General features: G+C 23.5%; 1 protein-coding gene across 16 annotated transcripts in view; it reads left to right on the top strand.

The window, feature by feature from the left end:
• Window positions 1-21,301, top strand: part of LOC122510693 (glutamate-gated chloride channel) — a 157,211-nt gene that overhangs the window by 120,524 nt on the left and 15,386 nt on the right. For 8 of the 16 annotated variants that reach the window (XM_043625632.1, XM_043625597.1, XM_043625544.1 and 5 more), the window contains 4 exons: window positions 70-152; window positions 1,912-2,052; window positions 9,370-9,459; window positions 16,572-16,724. In XM_043625632.1, the coding sequence (XP_043481567.1) occupies window positions 70-152; window positions 1,912-2,052; window positions 9,370-9,459; window positions 16,572-16,724 (467 nt within the window). The remainder of the gene's footprint in view (window positions 1-69; window positions 153-1,911; window positions 2,053-9,369; window positions 9,460-16,571; window positions 16,725-21,301) is intronic. The other 8 variants (XM_043625623.1, XM_043625615.1, XM_043625606.1 and 5 more) reach the window with 1 other exon arrangement.

Genomic DNA, 21,301 nt, shown 5'->3' with positions numbered 1-21,301 from the left:
ATTTTATTAGGAAAAATGTTTTTTCTATGTTTGAAAAATATTTCACCGTAATGATAAATTATGTTTCAGGCGTCATCTAATCCTCTCCTGTCAGGGTAGACTTAACATTTTCCCATTCGATGACCCATTGTGTTCATTCGCTATCGAGAGCAGTAAGTATTTTCGTCTCAACAAAATATTTCTCACCTTTTTTTTCATTAAATTTTTTTCTCTTATTTTACTTTTATGTACTATTTATGTACTATTTTATGTACTTTTATGTACTAATAATTTAAAGAAGATTTTTACTAAAAATTACTTGTAAAAATGAATTTATTTTATAAACTCCAACAACAATTAATAATACCGTCAAATGGGGCAATGAGTAACAGTGGGGTAATAAGTGACATGACTTTAAATTTTAATTCAGAATTCATTTTATTATTCTCCTACTATTTTTTCCTTGAAATTTGTTTAAAGAATTTAAAAAAAAAATTGAAATCCTTCTAAAGAAATATTTTAATTTTTACTATAAATGATTCTTTTTTATATGGAAAATAATTTTTTAAAAAATTCCTTACGAGAGAAAAGAGAGAAAGAGTGAGTGAGTCGGGCTGAGAAATATTTTAGAGAGAAATTGATGTATCTACATGTAGAATGGAGTATTCTTTGCCTATGTACCAGTTAAAACGTTACCTCAGTACTTTGTAAGAATATTTAAAAAGACTTTTGTTCTTTCTTGCCTTGCTTAATTCTTCTCTCTTCTCGTTTTCTTTTTTTTTGACCCTTTAAGAAGTTCGAGAAATTTTTCAACAAAATACTTGAGAATCCAGGGAAAACTCTATTCATTAAAAAATCAGATGAAATGTTTTACAAAGAATGTTCCTTTGAGATGTACATACACAGAGCTATATGTATATATTTTATATTAAAGATCCTCTCTCCGCTATATAGTGGAAAAAAAGTATAATAAGTTTTTTAGAAAAATGAAAATTTACTAGTGGTTCTAAATTAAAAAATATTTCGTCTGACATAAATTTTACTTTGCTATTAATATTCTATTTTAGTAGAAATAATATTTATACCTACTAGTAATATGTTTTACTACTTGTATTTTATTTTCCTACTAGTCATTGTTTTTAGTTTTAGTGTCACTATTAATGTTCTATTTGACTACTAGTATTTTTTACTACTACAATTCTAATTCACTACTATTATTAATTTTTTTACTTGTTTTACTACTGACTTTCTATTAAACTACTATTTTTTTCTACTACTATTCTATTTTACTACTTGTTTTCCTACTAATATTATTATATTAGTACCTTTCTGTTTTACTACTAGTATCTTTGTGCTTCCTACTAATGTTTTATTAGACTACCAACATTAGTTTATCTATTAATATTTTATCTATTAATATTTTATCTTAAAACTAATACAATTTTACAACATTCAATTTATTAATAATATTTAAGATTATAATAAATGTGTCAGATTCTAATATAATTTTTTAAAGATAAAAAGTTTCCAATAAATAAAATAATCTGAGTAAAAATATTTTCTATTATTGATAAACTATTTGCCTGCACTTGAGAATTGTCTGACATAAAAGTTGCCTTTACTACTGTAAAGAATAAATGGTTCTCAATTTGTTTGGATCTTTTTACTATTGAATAATATTAGTAATAATAGTAATCATCCTTGTCTGGCCGTAACTTCCTCTTACTACTGACAATGTTTTTTAAATAGATATTTTTTTAGTAAATTAAAAACAATTTTTCGTTCTAAAATAAAAATGGAAATAATAAAAAAAGTACGTTAAAAATAAAAAAGTACGTTAAAAAAATAAAAAGAGAATAAATGAAAATATCTGAAAAAATCAGAAAAATAGTAATAAATATTTTAAATTCTAATAAAAGAATTTATTTTCAGTATCCTATGAGCAAACGGCGATCACATACGTTTGGAAAAATGACGAGGGCACGTTACGAAAAAGTCCCAGTCTAACGACATTGAACGCATACCTTATTCAAAATCAGACAATCACATGTCCCATCAAAGCCAGTTGGAGAGGTAAGCCGTAAATTTAATCTTTGAAAAAAAAATAAAAGAAAAACAAATTAAAATTAAAATTTTTCTCTTTCTCTACTATTACCAAATACACTCACTTGCACTATTTGCGCAATTGACTTGAAATTTTTTGCTTTAATTCTAATTACTTTTGCAAGAATATATAAATATTGACACTTTTTTTTCAAAGCAAGTGATATATAGAATTATTTATTTAAAAACTAGTTTACAAGTTTTTAGTTTCAAAAACGACTATACGTGAGATTTTATAATTTAATTCGAATTTGTTTTTGATTAATATTTATTTTCTCTTCTCTTCTTTCACTTCTTTTCTTTCTCTTTTTTATTTTTTTTTAATTTTTAAATTTTTTAATTATCATATTTTTTTATTTCCTCAATTATTTATTTCGGGAAGGAAAGGAAAAAAAATGTATTTTTTATATTTATTTCTAGTCTCGATACGTATACAGTTTGCACAAAGAAAGTTTGATAACCCTTATATTCTCATGATACATTTGTATTGATCTGATAGAATTATTTATGAATTGTCTCGACTATTTCCAATTATATGAACTGGTATTGAATCAGTTCTTATTGACTTTGATTATTAAATTCGATAGTTTCAGGAATATGGGACTAATTTACATTCATGATTAGGTACTAAGTCTTAATTTCGATTTTACTATTTTTAATTTCCCATTTTTGAGAATTAATTACAAATTTAATTGAGATAATTATAAATATTATTTCTATTTAATTTTTAAAGAAATTGTTTTTTTACTGTAATAATTTTTCGTGTACGTGAAATAAGAAATTATTTTTTTATTACTCAGTTTTGAACGCGGACAGAAAAATTATTTTTTCAGACTCTAAAATTTTTATTGAACGAAAAAAATTAAAATTATTTATTCTAAATTTAAAAAAATTCATTATTTTTACGTACTTTTTTTTGTACGCGAAAAGAAAAATAATTTTTTTCGGAATGCAAAAATAAGAATTATTTTTCCTGACTAAATTTTATTTTAACTTCGTGAAAAAAATTACATTTTCCGTCTCAAATACTTTTTTCAAAGAAAAATTAAATTTTTAAATAATATAACTCTGATTGATAAGTTTTTTTGTACGTGATAGTAAAAATATTTTTTTTTGCTCTAACACTTTTTTTTAAAATAAAATTTAAAAGTACTTCTTCTGACTCTAATTACTTTTTTTTATAAGCGAAAATAAAGTGGAAAAGAGATTTAAATGAAAATATAATTATCCATGGAATGTGTTAAATGTTCGAGTTAATGAATTTCGGTAAAATATTTTTTATCAAGGTAAGTTTTTCATTAAAAAGTAAAAAAAAAAATTTCTGGTGGGGAAAAACGGCTGTTATTGTTTCTTTTTTTCTATATATACCCTATAGTCCATGACCCTCTTTTGTTTAGTGCGTGGCTTTTGCGCTCACTGGTGAAGCGAATAATCTTTTTATCCCAGTAATTCCTTACCCAACATTTAATGCACCCCTTATATTCACAAGATTACAAGTAAAACTGGAACTTAATTTTCCAAGTTGTGCCTCAGGAGAAAGCAACTTTTCATTTTTCATTCAACATTCGTGAAAGATGCAACCTACATTTTCTTATGTGTACAACTCCCACGAGGGATAATTGAGATTTGTACACAAAAAACAACAAAAAAATGTAATTAGAATTTTTTCTTTATTTATTTTTAACAAAAATTTCTACATTAATTTCATTATAAAATTTATAATAAAAACTTGGAATTTTGATTTCCAGTTTTTTTGGGTAATGTAAGTATAATTCTTAAATAATTGTCTTTTGGAAAAATTTGTTAAGTGTCAAAAAAATATTTTGCTTTTATTTTCATAAAATTTTTCCAATAAAATTTACTTGTTAAAAATTATTAATAAGTTTTTCATTGTTATTTATCGTATTTACTATTTACTTTCATTACCTAGTGATACATATTGCATGGAAACAACACGCACACGAACTAACAATTTTTTCAACACGGTCGAGGAGCAATCTAGTCTATTATTAGCGTTTTATTAGAAAATAAAAAGATTTATTAAAAAAAAAATTGTTTTCAAATATAAAAATTCGATTAAAAGATATTAATAACTCTAGTTTGTAAATTTTAATTATAAAAATTAATTAACTGCTTTTTTCTCACTTTTAATATTTTTTAAAAATATTTCTAACTTACAGAAAATCTATTTATAAATTTATACTATACATTATTTTTCTACTTATAAATTATAATATTTACAAGAAAAATTTATGAGGAAAATTTTTATACAAAAATTTATAATTAAATTTTCCAGGAATAGAAAAATTGTTAGTAAAAAAAATGTTAACTAAAATTTACAAGGTTTGAAACTATAATTAAAATTGAAGAAGAAAATCAGAAAATACTATAAAATCAGTGAGAATAGGATTAATAATAAAAATAATAACTTTTTCTTTTTTTTTTTTGATGAAAAAAATTTTCAAATTGGCAAATAATTGAAAATTGATTGTCGAACGACGACTGGATTGAAAAATTGTTAGCATGAAAAAAAATAGAAAGAAACACACGAATGTGCAAGAAAGCATTTAAATGTCGCATTACATTATTATTGGCAAGAGAAAAAGTGCATGTCAAGGCAAGGTCTTTTTTATGAACGTAGAATGGTTTGCAATATTAGTTCCTTAGACATTGGCAACCTTGGTCCCTGTCTCGCTTCTGAAATTTGTCCGCTGTGGTTCGCTTCAAGGTCGAATCATCGAGGGTTCAATTTCAGATGTCAATTTTTTAAAATCAATTCACAAAATTACGTTTAGGTAAAACAAATAAAAATTTTCCAATTTTATTAGAAAAAAATTTCTTTTTCATAAAAAAGACTAACAATTTAAAATTTAAATTATGAATTAATCACAAAACATTTTAACAATAAACTTAAAAAATAACAGAAAAAAATTAAGATTCAAAATCAATTTTCAATACTAATGAAAAGATTTTTATTTCATAATAATAGTTAATAAAAAAAGGATAAAAAATAAATGATAATTAAAAAAAGTTAGTAATTATAAATAAAATACTTATAAATAATCTTAATATTATTCTAATAAAAAATTATTATTATTAAAAATAATACTATTAATAAATAGTAGTAAAAAATATTTATGCTCAGTAATAAAATTGTTAATAAAGTTACTAATAATAAAATTAACCATCACGAGGTCTTAATTATAAGTCCTTAAAAATTTTTTAGATAGAAAAAATGGGGAATTTGAAGAATCAATGAATTGCAAATGTGCAATTTGTACGGTTAATGGATTAAAATTTGAATAACGATGCAATTATTCAAACAAGTCAATGGCAAACAAAAATGTTTACATCTCGTTAGCGATTGTAACTGATCTTTGCAGTTGAAACGTGCCGTCAGTTTCTGTTATATAATGCAAACTTATTATTATTATAGCATTTTCATTAGTCATTATAAAATAAGCACTAATAATCGAAAATTTTATATTTTTACTAAAATTATCCATTTAATAAATGCAATTATTAATTATTAATAATAGGGAATAATTAATAAAATGAAAAAAAAATTATTCATTAATAATAATTAATATATTAAAGTTATTTGGAGAAAATGTGCTGCAAAGCAAAATTTTTATTAAAAAAATACTATAAACCGCAAACAAAAAATTATGTGAAATTTAATAAAGTTATATTAACATTTAATTAATATTCTTGATATTTGATATAATTATACTAAATTTCACATAACTTTTTTTAAAACTTAACTATTTTTTATATCAAAATTTCGCTTCATCGCATTTTTCCCCAAATTGTAAAATACTTTTAGAAAAATTAATATAATAATATTCTCTTTCCGTATAGTAATTTTTTTGAGAGGAAATCAATGGTCAGAAAATATTTTTGACACTCTTTGGATTTTTAGTTTTCTTAAAAATTGATAGATTTTAAAATCCATTTGTAATTTTGTAGAAAATATGTTTTTTTATCTATAAAAAAATTACCGAATGAAAAAATTAATTTTTACAATTTTTGAAGCATTGAAAAAAAAATTGTTTCAAAAATTGTAATAATCAATTTTTTATTCAGCAATTTTTGCGTAAATAAAACAGCATTTTCTACAAAATTATTTTTGTTGCGTCTTGCAACTCAAAACGAAGTAGTCTATGCCATTTATTTTGAGACCAGGTTTTTCAGTTTAAACATAACACTAAAGGAGAAACAAAATTTTTTTATAATACTTTATGCGCTTCATTAATTTTTATATTGTGTATATAAAATTATAAATATAACAATATTGCATACCTGATAAAGGAAGTTTATGATTTATTCATAATGTTTAAAGTAGAATATAGGTAGGGGAGAGTCTCCAGTTGTGAGACACCTCTAGTTGTGAGACAGTCAATTTTTTTTAACATGCAATATTAAAAAGCCGATTGGTTTATATAAAAACATTTCTTTTTATATGAGCCAACTTTTTCGTGTACGCCGAAGCGGATATATAAACTGTTTTTGTTAAATACCAACACTGTGTGTGATAATCGACTAAAAAGCGTTTTTTCAATAAATGCAAAGTACTTTTTTTACAAGTTAATTAATTGGAAAAGGTAAATGTAATGCATTTTCTTTTAGTGTTTTCCTTATATTTTGTGATGCAATATTGCATTGTTCCAATCTACGGTTGAAAATAATTTAATTTTCCTTTTTCAAAATAGCGCCAATTTCTGGGTGTGAGACACAGCATATCACCAGTTGTGAGACGGTGTCAACACCCATCTGGGCAGCATAAAAAATACGACTTTGCAGGCATACTATTTAAATGTTGTTTTGATTCTTTTTTCTAGTATTTTTGGGCATGTCAAGTGGAAAAAAGTCAATTGATTCAGAAGAAATCAATTTTAATGCTCTTGTTGAAGCTATTAAATTGTGTTTATTTGATAGTCATATTTTGGCGAATAAATATTATTATTTAGTATATAATAATATATATTATTAATATATTTAATTATTTCTACTAAACATAACGTTTTATGTCAAACTTATTAAATTTTAGCAATTTTCAATGAGTGTCTCACAACTGGAGACATTTTTTTTTTTTGAAAAAAGCGATGTGCTCGGAAAATGTATCGTAAAATTTTTTAAGTTCATCGAAACACTATACTTTCTTTTAATAAAAGTTGCGTATTTCTGTTACCTTTCGAACGGTGTATTTTATTAACAATTTCGTTTACCCGTTTACAATTTACGGGTCAAAAATGAAACCCGTCTCACAACTGGAGACTCTCCCCTATACATACCGCACGCTTTTAGATTTAAAAATAAAAAAACAAAGAATTTTTTTTCAAGACAATAAAAATATAGTATAAAAATTAGCAACTACGATTGTATGCAATTATTTATAATCTCAGTGCTTCCTGAGAAAGGATTTAAAAAAACAATTATTATACATTTTTCTGATTAAAAATCACTTGTTTTGTCAAAAAAAAAAAAAAAAAAAAATTGAATAGTCCAAGAAATTTTTATTTTTATAATATCAATTTCTGTTGTATAATATGTTTTGCACGTGTGAATATCATTCTATGAAATGCACGGCTTTTGACGAAAAATGAATTTAGAGAATTTGAATTTTTTTTCTATTTTTATTCTAAATATGAAAATAATATTAGATAAGCAAATTATATTAATGTGAATTTAATACTATAGTTAAAAATGCTTTTCGCATGTTTGATTCATTTTTCTAATTTTCAAGAAGCAACCACGGCGGAGTGTTTGCGTGCTTAGATTAAAATCGGCGATCGGTAATCATCCAAGGAAGGAATTATAAAAAATTGTTAAAGTTTTTATTAAAAAAAGTCAAAGGGAACATTAGAAAAGTATAGATAAAATAAAAATACAATATAATTAATGCAATTATATAGAATATTATAACATAATAATGAAACTAAATTATAAAAATTAGTATTTTAAATTTTTTTAAATTTTTTAAATATTAAAAATTAATAATTAATTAAATAAGTTAAAACCAATATTTTATATAATATTTAATTGTTGTAACTAGTAAAAATTGTTCTTAAAAAATTGTTCATTTTAAGCCAACAGAATTTGTTAGAAAATAAAATAAAAAAATGTGAAAATGTATAAAAATAGATAAAAAGAGAATGTAATAAAAATCTATTTTAGAAGCAAATGTTTTTATAATGAAACACACAGTATTACTCTATAGTCTTTACACAATTATACTACAAACAATTATTTTTCTATCCACACTCTCCTGCTCCTTTAAAATTTAACTTGATTTTCTTCTTCTTTTTTTTGCACAATCTTCAATGGAAATATGTTAATTATAAAATATCCGTAAACTCGAGGATATTTTATTATTAGAAAATATAATCCACTGGGGAAGAAAAAATTTTGCGTTCAACTATTTAAAAAATTTTCTCTCTTCCTTTAATCACAGAATTTTTTATTCACCAATTTTTTTTTCTTTAATTTTAATTCATAATGTTCATTTGCTTTTTTTTAAATTTCAGTCTCTTCTGAGGAGGATCCTTTTTCAATATATTACGGTAATAAAAAAATAGGTTTTTTGAAATTAAGTGAAAAATTAATTTTTTTCACTGAATAACAAAAAAAAAAAAATAATAAAGTGTTTCTTTATTTTCGGGAAATAAATTGTTCTCGATTTTTTTTTTATATTTATATTTTATTTGCTTGATTCTATCCATTCTCCTTTTGATCCAATTCATATTAGAGTAGAAGAAAAAAAACTGTAGTTAATGCATTGACTGTAGAACTATAGAAATTAAGAAAAAGTGTAAAAAAAAGTAATTATTACCGATCGCTGACATGATTTTTGAACAATAACAATAATAACAAAACAAGATTGATGAGTGAGAATAAAAAAAAAACAAAATACAGTGAAAATCGAAAGATGTGAGAAACAAAGAGATGAAAATAGATAAATTAAAAATAGTCTGCACATAAAAAGTAGTTTTTTTCTTCTATTATTATTATTATTAGTACTAGTAATAAAACCAGAAGCGAATTTTATCTATTTTAGTTGAATTATTATTATTATTATTATTATTAAAAAAAGGGAATTTTAGAGGAAAATAATTCACAAAACCTCTAAAATTTAGTGTGTAAGGTGGAATTATAAATATGTGTATAGGGGTAAAAATATAAGTTCATGAGAAAATAAAACAAAAAAGGAAAAAAAAATGATAGCAAAACAAAAAAAAAACAAAAAAAAGCGGAAGCCGGAAGCAGATCGAAGCTGTTCTGTTGCAGACAGACAGCTGTTGGCTGATTACGAGGACGAGATCGATGATTTTGGGGACACTAGGTGCTCACTGTGCCAGAGGAGATTTGAAGAACAAGGTAAACGCATCAAGGCACCCCCCTTCCCCCTACAAGTGATTAAAAAGTTTGATCGAGAACCAACCAAGGACCCCAAAGAGAGACAGGACCAAGTTAACCAAATCGTGAGATCAGCCACGATCCCATTTCTTTTTTAGTTGACTTTTATTAAATTATATTTTATGCGAAATTTTGTTACAAATTCTTTCTTTAACAATTTTCTATTTTTTTTTTTTTTTGTATGCTTTCAAATTTGGGAAACATTGTTTTAATATAGTTTTAGAATTCAAAATTACCATCTGGTTGTTTTGCTATTTTTTTTTTTTTTTTGAAAAGTTTAGAAGATGTATAACTCTTTAAGTGAAGAATTATTTACAATTCATTGGTGTTTTAAAAATCGTGTAACGAAAAATTTAACTTTTGAAGTAATTGTGAAGATAAAAATGCAATTGTCTGACTAAACGTACACTTTACTACTGATTTTCACTAATTCGACATGCCTGACATATAAAGTGATTTACTACTGATAATATTCTACTAATGACAAAAACTCCTGACTATAAACCCCTTTTACTACTGATTTAGATAAAAGATCAATTTGTCTGACCTAAAACATACTTTACTACTGGTTTGAAACTTGACACCATTTGCCTGACTCATATTCTATTTTACCACTAAGAATATTTGATAAATAACCAAAAAAGTCTGACTGAGTATGCCTTATACTACTGATTTTTACATAAAACTATATTTTACTATTAGTTTTCTTTCAAAATCGAAAATTTCTGACTATATTAACTTTTCACTATTAATTTTCGTACAAAATCGTGAATTATTTACCTTTTACTACTAATTTTCTTTCTAAATCGATAATATCTGACTATATTTACTTTTTACTACTAATTTTAGTACAAAATCGTAAATGTCTGACTATATTTATTATTTACTACTAATTTTCTTTCTAAATGTAAAATTTCTGACTATATTTTCTTTTTTACTCCTAATTATTGTTCCAAAACGAAAATGGCTGACCATATTTTCTTTTTACTACTAATTTTCGTACAAAATCGTAAATGTCTGACTATATTTACCATTTACTACTAATTTTCTTTCCAAATCTAAATTTTCTGACTATATTTACCTTTTACTACTAATTTTCTTTCTAAAAAGAAAATTTCTGACTATATTTCCTTTTTTACTCCTAATTATTGTTCCAAAACGAAAATGGCTGACCATATTTTCTTTTTACTACTAATTATTGTTCTAAAACGCAAATGTCTGACTATATTTACCTTTTACTACTAGTTTTCTTTCTAAATTGAAAATATATGACTATATTTACTTTTTACTACTAATTTTCGTACAATAACTCGCTAAATTTAGTTTTTATTATTAATTTTCTTACTACTTAATTAATTTCAAATTCTAGTTGAGAAACATCAAATGTTGAAGAGATTATATATTGTTCTGAAAATTTTAAAAATATAATGTATTATAAAATAATTTCAAATAACACAAAATTATTTAAAGTTGTCTGATTAAAACATTCTATTACTACAGATTTCTCGTCTTAAATCAATTCGTGTGATCAAAACTGACGTTAACTACTGATATAAAAATTTCTCTTTCAAAAAAAAAAATAAAAAATTATAAAAACATATTAAAAACATATTTTTTTAATTAATTATCTCCATACTCAATGAATTAAAATATTCTTCAAGAGTTATACATTTGATAATATACCGATCAAATGTTTTCCTTATTTGAACCATCAAATTAAAAAAGCTTGCTTTAATCTGCTTGGGAATTGAAAATCATAACCTGGTCATTATTTTAAAAAAAAATCTCCAACCATAATTTAATTTTTGGCTGAAATTATATTAATTTCCATTATTTATGAACATGGCAAAAACTCATCTCTTTTGGCACAATATATTTTTATTTCTTAACCCATTAGGAGGAGAAAATACTAAAATAGATATTTTCATCATCTTCTTAGAAAATTTATTTAGCAAACTAGATAAAATATATATATTTAACATTGTCATTTCAGTCTTTATGTAAATGATAAAATTACCTTGTTTTTTATTACAAGGTAAAGAAAAAAATCTTTTACATCGAGTATATTTTATAATATCCTTTTAGATATCTAGTTTCAGAGAAGCTTGCTGTTCTCAGTGTGTTATACAGTAAAAGATGAAATTTGCATTTTTAAAATAACTGTAATGTACGTGAACTTTTACTCAATACATACATATATGTATAATCAAGCGCTCTTCCCTCGTAACAATATTTTTAATGTGTTTGAAAAGTACACATCATAAACGAAGCATGAATGCACTTTATTAATGTCGTAGAATATTTCCCGTCCAACTCGTATATATATTTTTTTGTTTGTTTGTGTGTGTTTCTTTGTCAAGTCTTATAGTTAAACAGTGTTCGTTAATAATAAATACTTTTAAGGAAGGGAAACAAATTTTTCTTTCTTGGAAAGAAGGAAGAGAAAAAAATTTTTATTTTTATATTGAAAATGAAATTAATTTTTAAAAATTTCATTTTCGGAAATTAAAAATTTAAAAATAATAGGGGTATGATGATAAATTAGGTTTATTATATAATTTCGATAATTACTTCGTGAAATTTTTTTTTAATTTTGTTGACTCCACGGCACGAAAAGAAATTACTTTTAGACTCATCTTGTTATAAATATGTCAAAATTGAAATTATGGTCTGACTGAACATGTCAGTTACTATAAAGTTTTAAAATTTTAATGTCTGACTAAATATGTGTTTTACTACTGATTTAAATTAAAATCGTTTTTGTGTAATTAAACATAGAACTTTTATTACTGATTCTAAATTAAATTCGATGTCTGACTGCAACTGTATTTTACTACTTGAACACAATTTTTCGAAAATCGACTCTGCCAGACTGAATATGAGTTTTACTATTGATTTAAAATTAAAACCATCTCCGTTTAGTTGAATATTTTTCTCTAGAAAATATTCTCACACTTTTCCTATTAATTCCAAATAAATGTCGATGTCTAGCTATGACTGTTTTTACTACTTTCATATTTTACCGAAAATCGTCTGTCTGACTATAATTAGTTTTTGCTACTTACAAAGTATCTTAAAAAAAATTATGTCTGACGAAAAATATTTTTTACTACTTATTGTACATTGAAATATCTCTGTCTGACTATAATTAAATTTGTCTACTTAAATAATTTTTTACAGAACATTGCGACTGATTAAATACATTTTTTATTACTGATTTTAATTGAAATTGTTCTGCCTGACTATAATAATTTTTTTCCACTTACATAATATTATACAGAAAATCAAATGTCTGACTAAAGATATGTTTTACTACTAAAAATAATAATACTAACCTGAAAAAATAATATATATATTTACAAACGAAAATTATTTTGCCTGACTACAGCTATTACTTACTACTTAAATAATTTTTACACGAATAACGTCTCTGTCGGACTAAATACATTTTATACTACTGATTTCTAATTTAAATCGCTTTTCCTAACTTTAGTATTTATGTTCTGTTAATTAAATAATATTTCGCAAACGAAACGACATTGTCGGACTAAATACATTTCTTACTACAGATTTATAAATTAAAAATGTTCTGCTCGTTTACAATTTTATTTTCTATTAATTGAATAATTTAACAAAGGAATAAAGTCTCGGTCAGACTAAATATATATTGTACTACTGAATTTATTTCAAATCGTTATGTCTGACTATTATTACATTTTACCACTTGAATAATATTTTACCGAAGATTGTTGCTGTTTGACAAAATATATTTTCTACTACTGAATTAATTAAAAATATTTCTGCCAGACTATAACTGTTTTGTGCTACTTAAATAATATTTATAAAATGACAGTTCCGTCTAACTACATATTCTTAACTACTAAATTCGTAATTGGAATCGTTTTTCTGATTATAACCATTTTTTACTACCTAAATAATTTTTATTTAAATAATTTTTTTTATGACAAAACAGCTTTGCCAGACTAAACATATGTTTTACTACTAATTTTAAAGTAAAATAGTTCTGTCCGACTAAACGTATACTTTACTACTTATTTCCCACCCAAAACTAATTTGTCTGACTAAAACCAAAATTACTACTAACTTGGAATTCTTCACAGAATTCTAAATGTCTGACTAAATATATTTATTTCTACTGATTTCTAATTTAGACCGATTAGTCTAATCTAATCTTTGTCCCACTACTGAAAAAATAAGTTTTGTAGAACATACCAAATGCCTGACCCAATTAATCACTTTACTACTAAATTTTGAAGAAAATAAGAAATGTTCTACTAATTATATATTGCAGTTTATTTTTAATTAAAATCGATTTGTCTGATTGGAACTATTCGTCATTACTGATAAAATATTTCAATCTTTGCAAGAATTATGAAATTATTTGCAAATAAAACTTTCAATGCTTTGCCTTATAATAATTGGTGTAAAAAATTCTCATAGCTTTTTTTAGCTAATAAAAGCTTTTTTTCGAGTCCTGTAAAGAAAAATACAATAGTTTTTATATTTTTCTCGATTTTTTGTTCCTTTGTTTCTATAATATTTGTGTGTCAATAAAGAAAAAGTTTCGAGGCTTGAAAATAAAGAAGAATGTTCCTGTTCTATATATAGAGTACTGATATTTTGTGAGGTACATTCGTTTTTCCAGTATTTTCAAAAGTAAACTCGAGTCCAGATATAATATCATATTAGGTATATACGAGAAAACTCGTAATTTTTTTTTTATCTACAAAAGGAGTTTTCTTTTTTTTTCTCCCTCTCTTTTAATATACATCGGTCTAGAAAAGAAGTTCTAATCTGGGTCAATGTACCGTTTTATAGTTCTCTCAAACTAGAATCTATAAAGTGAAAAAAAAGGAAACATTTATTCGCGAAACACTGGAAAAAATGAAATTCTTATTTTTTTAATGAGAATTTAAAAATATATTTTTCTTCCTGAAATTTTAATTATGTTTTTTTTTAGTTAACAAATAAATTACATTTGATTTAAATAAATAATTTTTTTTTGGAATTTAGAAATATTATTAAATTGTATTTAAAAAAATTTTATAGAAATTGAAAAATTTAAAATAAAATGGAAAATAAAATGAAAAATAGAATTAAAAATAAAATTAAAAATATATTCAAAAAATTAATTTAATACATCAAATTAATAAAAAAAATTTCTATAAATAAAAGTATTTAAAAAATTTTCTTTTAAATTTTCTTTTTAATACTTAATATTTGTAATAAATGAAAATATTTGTAAATAAAAATAATTTAATGAATTAAAAATAAATTTCAATTTAAAAGGTATGTGTATATTAATAATTTTCAACGTTTTTCATGTCTGTGGCTTATTTTCCGATTGCTTTTGCATTATATTAAATAGCTTTTGCTTGGATACATAAATTAATTATTTAACTCAATTTTGGTAAATTCGTATCTCAATTTCTCTTTATACATAGAATTATTATTATTATAGTAATTTGTATGAAAATTCGCTTAGTACCTAATGATTAATGTAGTTTCCATTGCTCAAACCAATCAGTGATATAATCTGTGTTTGGTCAGACAGGTAAGGATAGAAAATTTTAAATATCTAAATTCCATTTATAAACGATAATTAGTGACATTAAATTCGTATTAAAAAAAATATAATTTTAGAAAATAAAATTTATAAAAGAATAAAATTTTAAAAATGAAATTGAAAAAGGATTGAAAAAAAATTGAAAAAAATAATATGCAGATAATAATAAAATTTAGAAAAAATTGAATATGAAAAAAGTGTTTCTTAAATATAATTTAAAAACTAGAATTTCTTCAATAAAATTTTGTTTACTATTAAATTAAATTTAAAACAAATTACAAGCTAATTAAAACTTTTGAGAAAAATACGGCAAAAAATGAAAAGAAAAATAGGAAAATTATTAAATATTTAAAGTAACTAAAACTTTGGAAGGATAATGAAAAAATTAAACTTTTAAATATATGAACATCAATCCTTTATCCTTTTTTAGTAAAAAAAAAATTTAAATACTCTGATTAGGATATGTCAAATTTAGACCAAAAAATAGAAAATAATGGCCCTATTTGATTCAGAAATTTTTTTATCAAAATATATTTTTTTTTAATTTACAAGAATAATATTCAACTCTTCATTCGTGCGTTTAATATGATTAATTTAAAAGCTTCTCAAAAGAAAATTTAATATATGTCGAATTTTGGTTTTGGAGCAGGCTGGTTTTCTTTTTTCGTTTTTAATTTTGTTAAATACCACACATCGTTATTTGCCCCGGGGGAAATTAAATATAGCGCCTTGACCCGAAATTTTCGTGTATGAACTAGGGCGATTTAATAAAGATGCACATAAAAACACGTTTCCCGGTGAAAACTTTTCTAGGATTTTCTTTTTCTTTTTTCACTTAACTTTATTATCCTAAATTTATAACTTCTAAAATTTCTAAATTTTTTTTTAATTAATATTAATGTCATTCTTTAGTTTACAAAAAAGAAGTCAAAATCCTTCTACAGTGAACTTATAATTTGAAATTATATTTTCTAAAAACCCATTTATTAATTTATAATTATTTTCATTTTCTTTTTCATCAAATAAATCAGTTTTATTTCGATAACACAGATTTTCTTTTTGAAAAAGTTTAATATTATTTTTATTTCAAGTACATTTTGGTAGATATTGTAAAAAGATATTTTTTACTATCTTAATATAGTAATAGTAGCAAAATGTAAAATTAGTGATAATTAAACAGTGCTTGAGAAAAATGTGCAGTAATTTTCAACTTTAATAAACAATAAATATAAAAATCAATAATAATAATTATTATTTTATTAATTATTTTATTAATAATAATAATTTTAATAATGAATAATAATGTAAATTCTAAGAATAGAATTTTGGTGTCAAAGAAAAATGACCTTTAGATTTAAATCAGACAATGGAGAAAATGATGTTGAGGTGAGATGAATTTCTGGGACATTTTTCTTTGAGACAAAGCCTATTTGATTCCAGTGATTTCAATGCAGATAGAGGAGTAAATTTAAATTTTGCATCTCAGGTAACTATAGCTGCCTGAAGGTGGATCTGATGTTCACAAGAGATAGAGCCTTCTATTTCACGACCGTCTTCATCCCTGGGATTATCCTAGTGACGAGCTCCTTTATCACGTTCTGGCTTGAGTGGAACGCCGTCCCAGCTCGAGTCATGATCGGTAATTAATTCAGAAACGTTTATATTTACTCTTTAGGTTTATTTAAATAAAATGTATTTTTCTAATTGTCTGACTTGATATACATTTTACTACTCAATTGGAAGTTAAATTAACTTGTCTGACTTAATGCATACTTTACTACTTAATTAAAACTAAAATACGTTGTCCGACTTAATACCTCCTTTACTACTTAAGCAAAATTTAAATCAACTTGTCCGACTTATATTGTATTTTACTACTAACACTATTTTACGAATAATGAAAGACGTCTGACTGAATATGTCTTTTACTACTGATTTAACCCGTTGCCTGTTTGCGACCCAACGTTGGGTCGTGAAAGTTTTAGCAAAAAATATAAATTTGTTATTTAAATTATAAAATAAATTCTTTTATATCATTATTCACATACTATAGGTATCAATGATACTAGAAAAAGTAATAAATAAATAATTGTTTATTATTTTTAAGTAATATAACAATTTAAAAGATTTTAATGGACATTTTGGGGCATTAAAATGAATATTTTTCCAAACAGTGAAGGGGTTAAATATTCGGTCAACTTCTTTAAACTGTAAAAAGACTGTATTTGAGATTGAACATTGACAATATTTGACTAATAATAAAATAGTCTGACTACAATCACCTTCTACTACTGATCAAAATAAATAATAAATTTGTCTGACTATAATTCTGTATTTTACTACTGACAAAATTTTATTAATAACTAAAAACGTTGAACTGTAAACGCCTTTGACCACTGATAGCAATTCGTCTGATAATAATTAAGGTTTTACTACTGAATGGATATTTCACAAAAAATAACAATTTTCTGACCTACTACTGACACTTACTATTTAAAAAAGTGAATAAAAATTTACAAGGGTTATGAACTATTTTTTTCACTAATGATACAATTTTCTCTACTTAAATCGTAAATGTCTGACTATAAATTCCTTTTACTACTAACTTTCTTTTTAAATCTAAAATTTCTGACTATATTTATCCTTTACTACTAATTTTATTTTTAAATAAAAAATTTCTGACTATATTTACTTTTTACTACTCATTATTGTTCTGAAACGCAAATTTCTGTCTATATTTCCTTTTTACTACTAATTTTCTTTCTAAATGTAAAATTTCTAACTATATTTACATTTTACTACTAATTCTTGTTTCAAAACGCAAATGTCTGACTATATTTTCTTTTTACTACTAATTTTCTTTGTAAATGTAAAATTTCTAACTATACTTACTTTTTACTACTAATTCTCTTTCTAAATCAAAAATTTTTGACTATATTTACTTTTTACTACTAATTATTGTTCTGAAACGCATATTTCTGACTATGTTTACCTTTTACTACTAATTTTCTTTCTAAATCGTCAATGTCTGACTATATTTACTTTTTAATACTAATTTTCGTACAAAATCGTAAATGTCTGACTATATTTACTATTTACTACTAATTTCCGTACAAAATCGTATATGTCTGGATATATTTGCCTTTTACTACTAATATTAGTACAACATCGAAAATGTCTTATGTCTGAACATATTTACCATTTACTACTAATTTTCTTTCTAAATCAAAAATATCTGACTATATTTACTATTTACTACTAATTTTCGTACAAAATCGTAAATGTCTGATTATATTTACCATTTACTACTAATTTTCTTTCTAAATGTACAATTTCTAACTATATTTACTTTTTACAACTAATTCTATTTCTAAATCAAAAATTTCTGACTATATTTACTTTTTACTACTAATTTTCGTACAAAATCGTTAATGTCAGACTATATTTATCATTTACTAGTAATTTTCTTTCTAAATCTAAATTTTCTGACTATATTTACCTTTTACTACTAATTTTCTTTCTAAATCGAAAATTTCTGACTATATTTCCTTTTTACTACTAATTATTGTTTCAAAATGCATAATGTCTGACTATATTGAGCAATTCCACGCCAAGTGATTATAAGAATTTTCGATGATTTTAGCAATATTAAAAATACTTTCAGAATTTCTTCCTTTTTATACATGGAATAAAAGTGTATGAAAGTTTTTTTAAAATTTTCAAAATTTTTTGAGTTACCTCTTACTCAAAATTTTGGTCGGTTTTTCAAAAAATGCACATAACTTTTTTTCTTGTTAACCGATTAAGATAATTTTTTTTGGAAAATACTCATAATAAGAAGTACTTTAAAGAAAAAAAATAAAATTAAATAAAAAATTTTTTTTTGCCCGAAAAAAATTTCAAAAAATTTTTTGAATTCAAATTTTGAAAAAAATATATCTTCGATTTGAAAATTTTTTTTTGGTAAATATTGTCAATTAACTAAAGAATACTTCCTGTAAATTTAATTATGGGACAAAAATAACTTTACGAGAAAAAAAATAAAGTGTGCAGCGCGGCGTGCCGGGACTTGTGCTTATGGCGGCGCAAGTTTCGTTTCAAATCACTCTAATAGGTCACAATTCTTTACCAAAACGCTTTTTCTTTTTTTCAAAATCTTCGTAATTAAATTCTCTATCAATCTTTTGAGCCTTATTTTTAAATTTTTGTTTTTAAACATTTTTTAAATAACAATAAGTATTAAAAAAATCATAAAATCGTAAAATATATTTTTTTAGTTTTATTAATTAAGAAAATTAATCGAAAAACTTATTAAAATAATTTTTGATTGATAAAAAATAAAAAATTATTTAGTCAAAAATTGTTAAACAATAAAAATTTATTATTTTGTCATAAACTGTACTTAGGGTTAAAAATTTCTATTTTTTCTGAATTGTGCAATTTTTCATAAGTAAAGTATTCAAGTATAAAAGAAAAACTAAAAATTTATTATTTAACCCTTGTTTAAACAGTTTATAATTTTCAATTTTTCAATTAATTGTTTAGAAAAAATTAGAAATTTCTAACCCAAATGAAACTTATGAAAAAATGAAAAAAGTACATAAGAAACAAATATAAATTTCTTACCCTAAGTATAAATAGTTTATGAAAAAATAGCAACAATTAATTGTTTAAACAATGTTTTAATAAATAATTGTTTTTTTTATCATCAGTAGATATATTACTCATGAAAAATTGTACAATTGAGAAGAAACTAGTAATTTCTAGGCCTAAGTATACAGTTTATAAAAAATAACAACAATTAATTAATTAAAAAGTGTTTAATTAATTTATTCTTTATCAATCAAACATTATTTTAATAGGTTTTTTAAATAATTTTCTTAATCAATAAAACTAAAAAAAATATATTTTACGATTTTATGATTTTTTTAATACTCATTGTTATTTAAAAAATGTTTAAAACAAAAATTCAAAAATAAGGCTCGAGAGATTGATAGAGAATTTAATTACGAAGATTTATAAAAAAGAAAAAGCGTTTTGGTAAAGAATTGTGACCTATAGTGTGATTTGAAACGAAACTTGCGCGGCCATAAGTGAATACATGCACAAGTCCCGGCACGCCGCGCTGCACACTTTATTTTTTTTCTCGTAAAGTTATTTTTGTCCCATAATTAAATTTACAGGAAGTATTCTTTAGTTAATTGACAATATTTACCAAAAAAAAATTTTCAAATCGAAGATATATTTTTTTCAAAATTTGAATTCAAAAAAAATTTTTTGAAATTTTTTTCGGGCAAAAAAAAATTTTTTATTAAATTTTATTTTTTTTCTTTAAAGTACTTCTTATTATGAGTATTTTTCAAAAAAAATTATCTTAATCGGTTAACAAGAAAAAAAGTTATGTGCATTTTTTGAAAAACCGACCAAAATTTTGAGTAAGAGGTAACTCAAAAAATTTTGAAAATTTTAAAAAAACTTTCATACACTTTTATTCCATGTATAAAAAGGATGAAATTCTGAAAGTATTTTTAATATTGCTAAAATCATCGAAAATTCTTATGATCACTTGGCGTGGAATTGCTCTATTTTCTTTTTACTACTAATTTTCTTACAAAATCGTAAATGTCTGACTATAATTACCTTTAACTACTAATTTTCTCTATTGAAATCGTATATGTCTGATTATATTTACTTTCTACTACTAATTTTCGTAAAAAATCGTAAATGTCTGACTTTATTTACTTTTAACTACTAATTTTCTTTCTAAATCAAAAATTTCAGACTATATTTACTTTTTACTATTAATTATTGTTTCAAAACGCAAATGTCTGACTTTTCTTATTTAAAACTGATCTTTTTTGTCTGACTTAAAATGATCTTTACCACTGTAGTAGACTTTTACTACTGTTTCCTAGTTTTCAAATTACTATTTGGTTTTTGTCAGACAGTATAGCAAAAATATTCTAGTGATTACTATTTTTTGTAGCTTTGACAAATTGAGACAGTATTTTATTACTGTTTACAAATATCGGCGATTCTTGTCTGACTGTAGCAGTCTTTTACTACTGACTCATATTTTTACTATCTTTGTCTGACTCTTTCAGTCTTTTACTACTGATTTCAATTTTTACTAATTTTGGCCGACTCTATGTGTCTTTTACTACTTATTCTACTCTTTTGCAAACTATGTCCGACTGTAACAGACCCATACTACTT

The sequence above is a fragment of the Leptopilina heterotoma genome, unplaced genomic scaffold (assembly GCF_015476425.1).
Source record: "Leptopilina heterotoma isolate Lh14 unplaced genomic scaffold, ASM1547642v1 Lhet_120, whole genome shotgun sequence".
NCBI classification, from domain to species: domain Eukaryota; kingdom Metazoa; phylum Arthropoda; class Insecta; order Hymenoptera; family Figitidae; genus Leptopilina; species Leptopilina heterotoma.
Note: the sequence above shows the minus strand (reverse complement) of the source record. Positions and strands in the feature narration are given on the sequence as shown.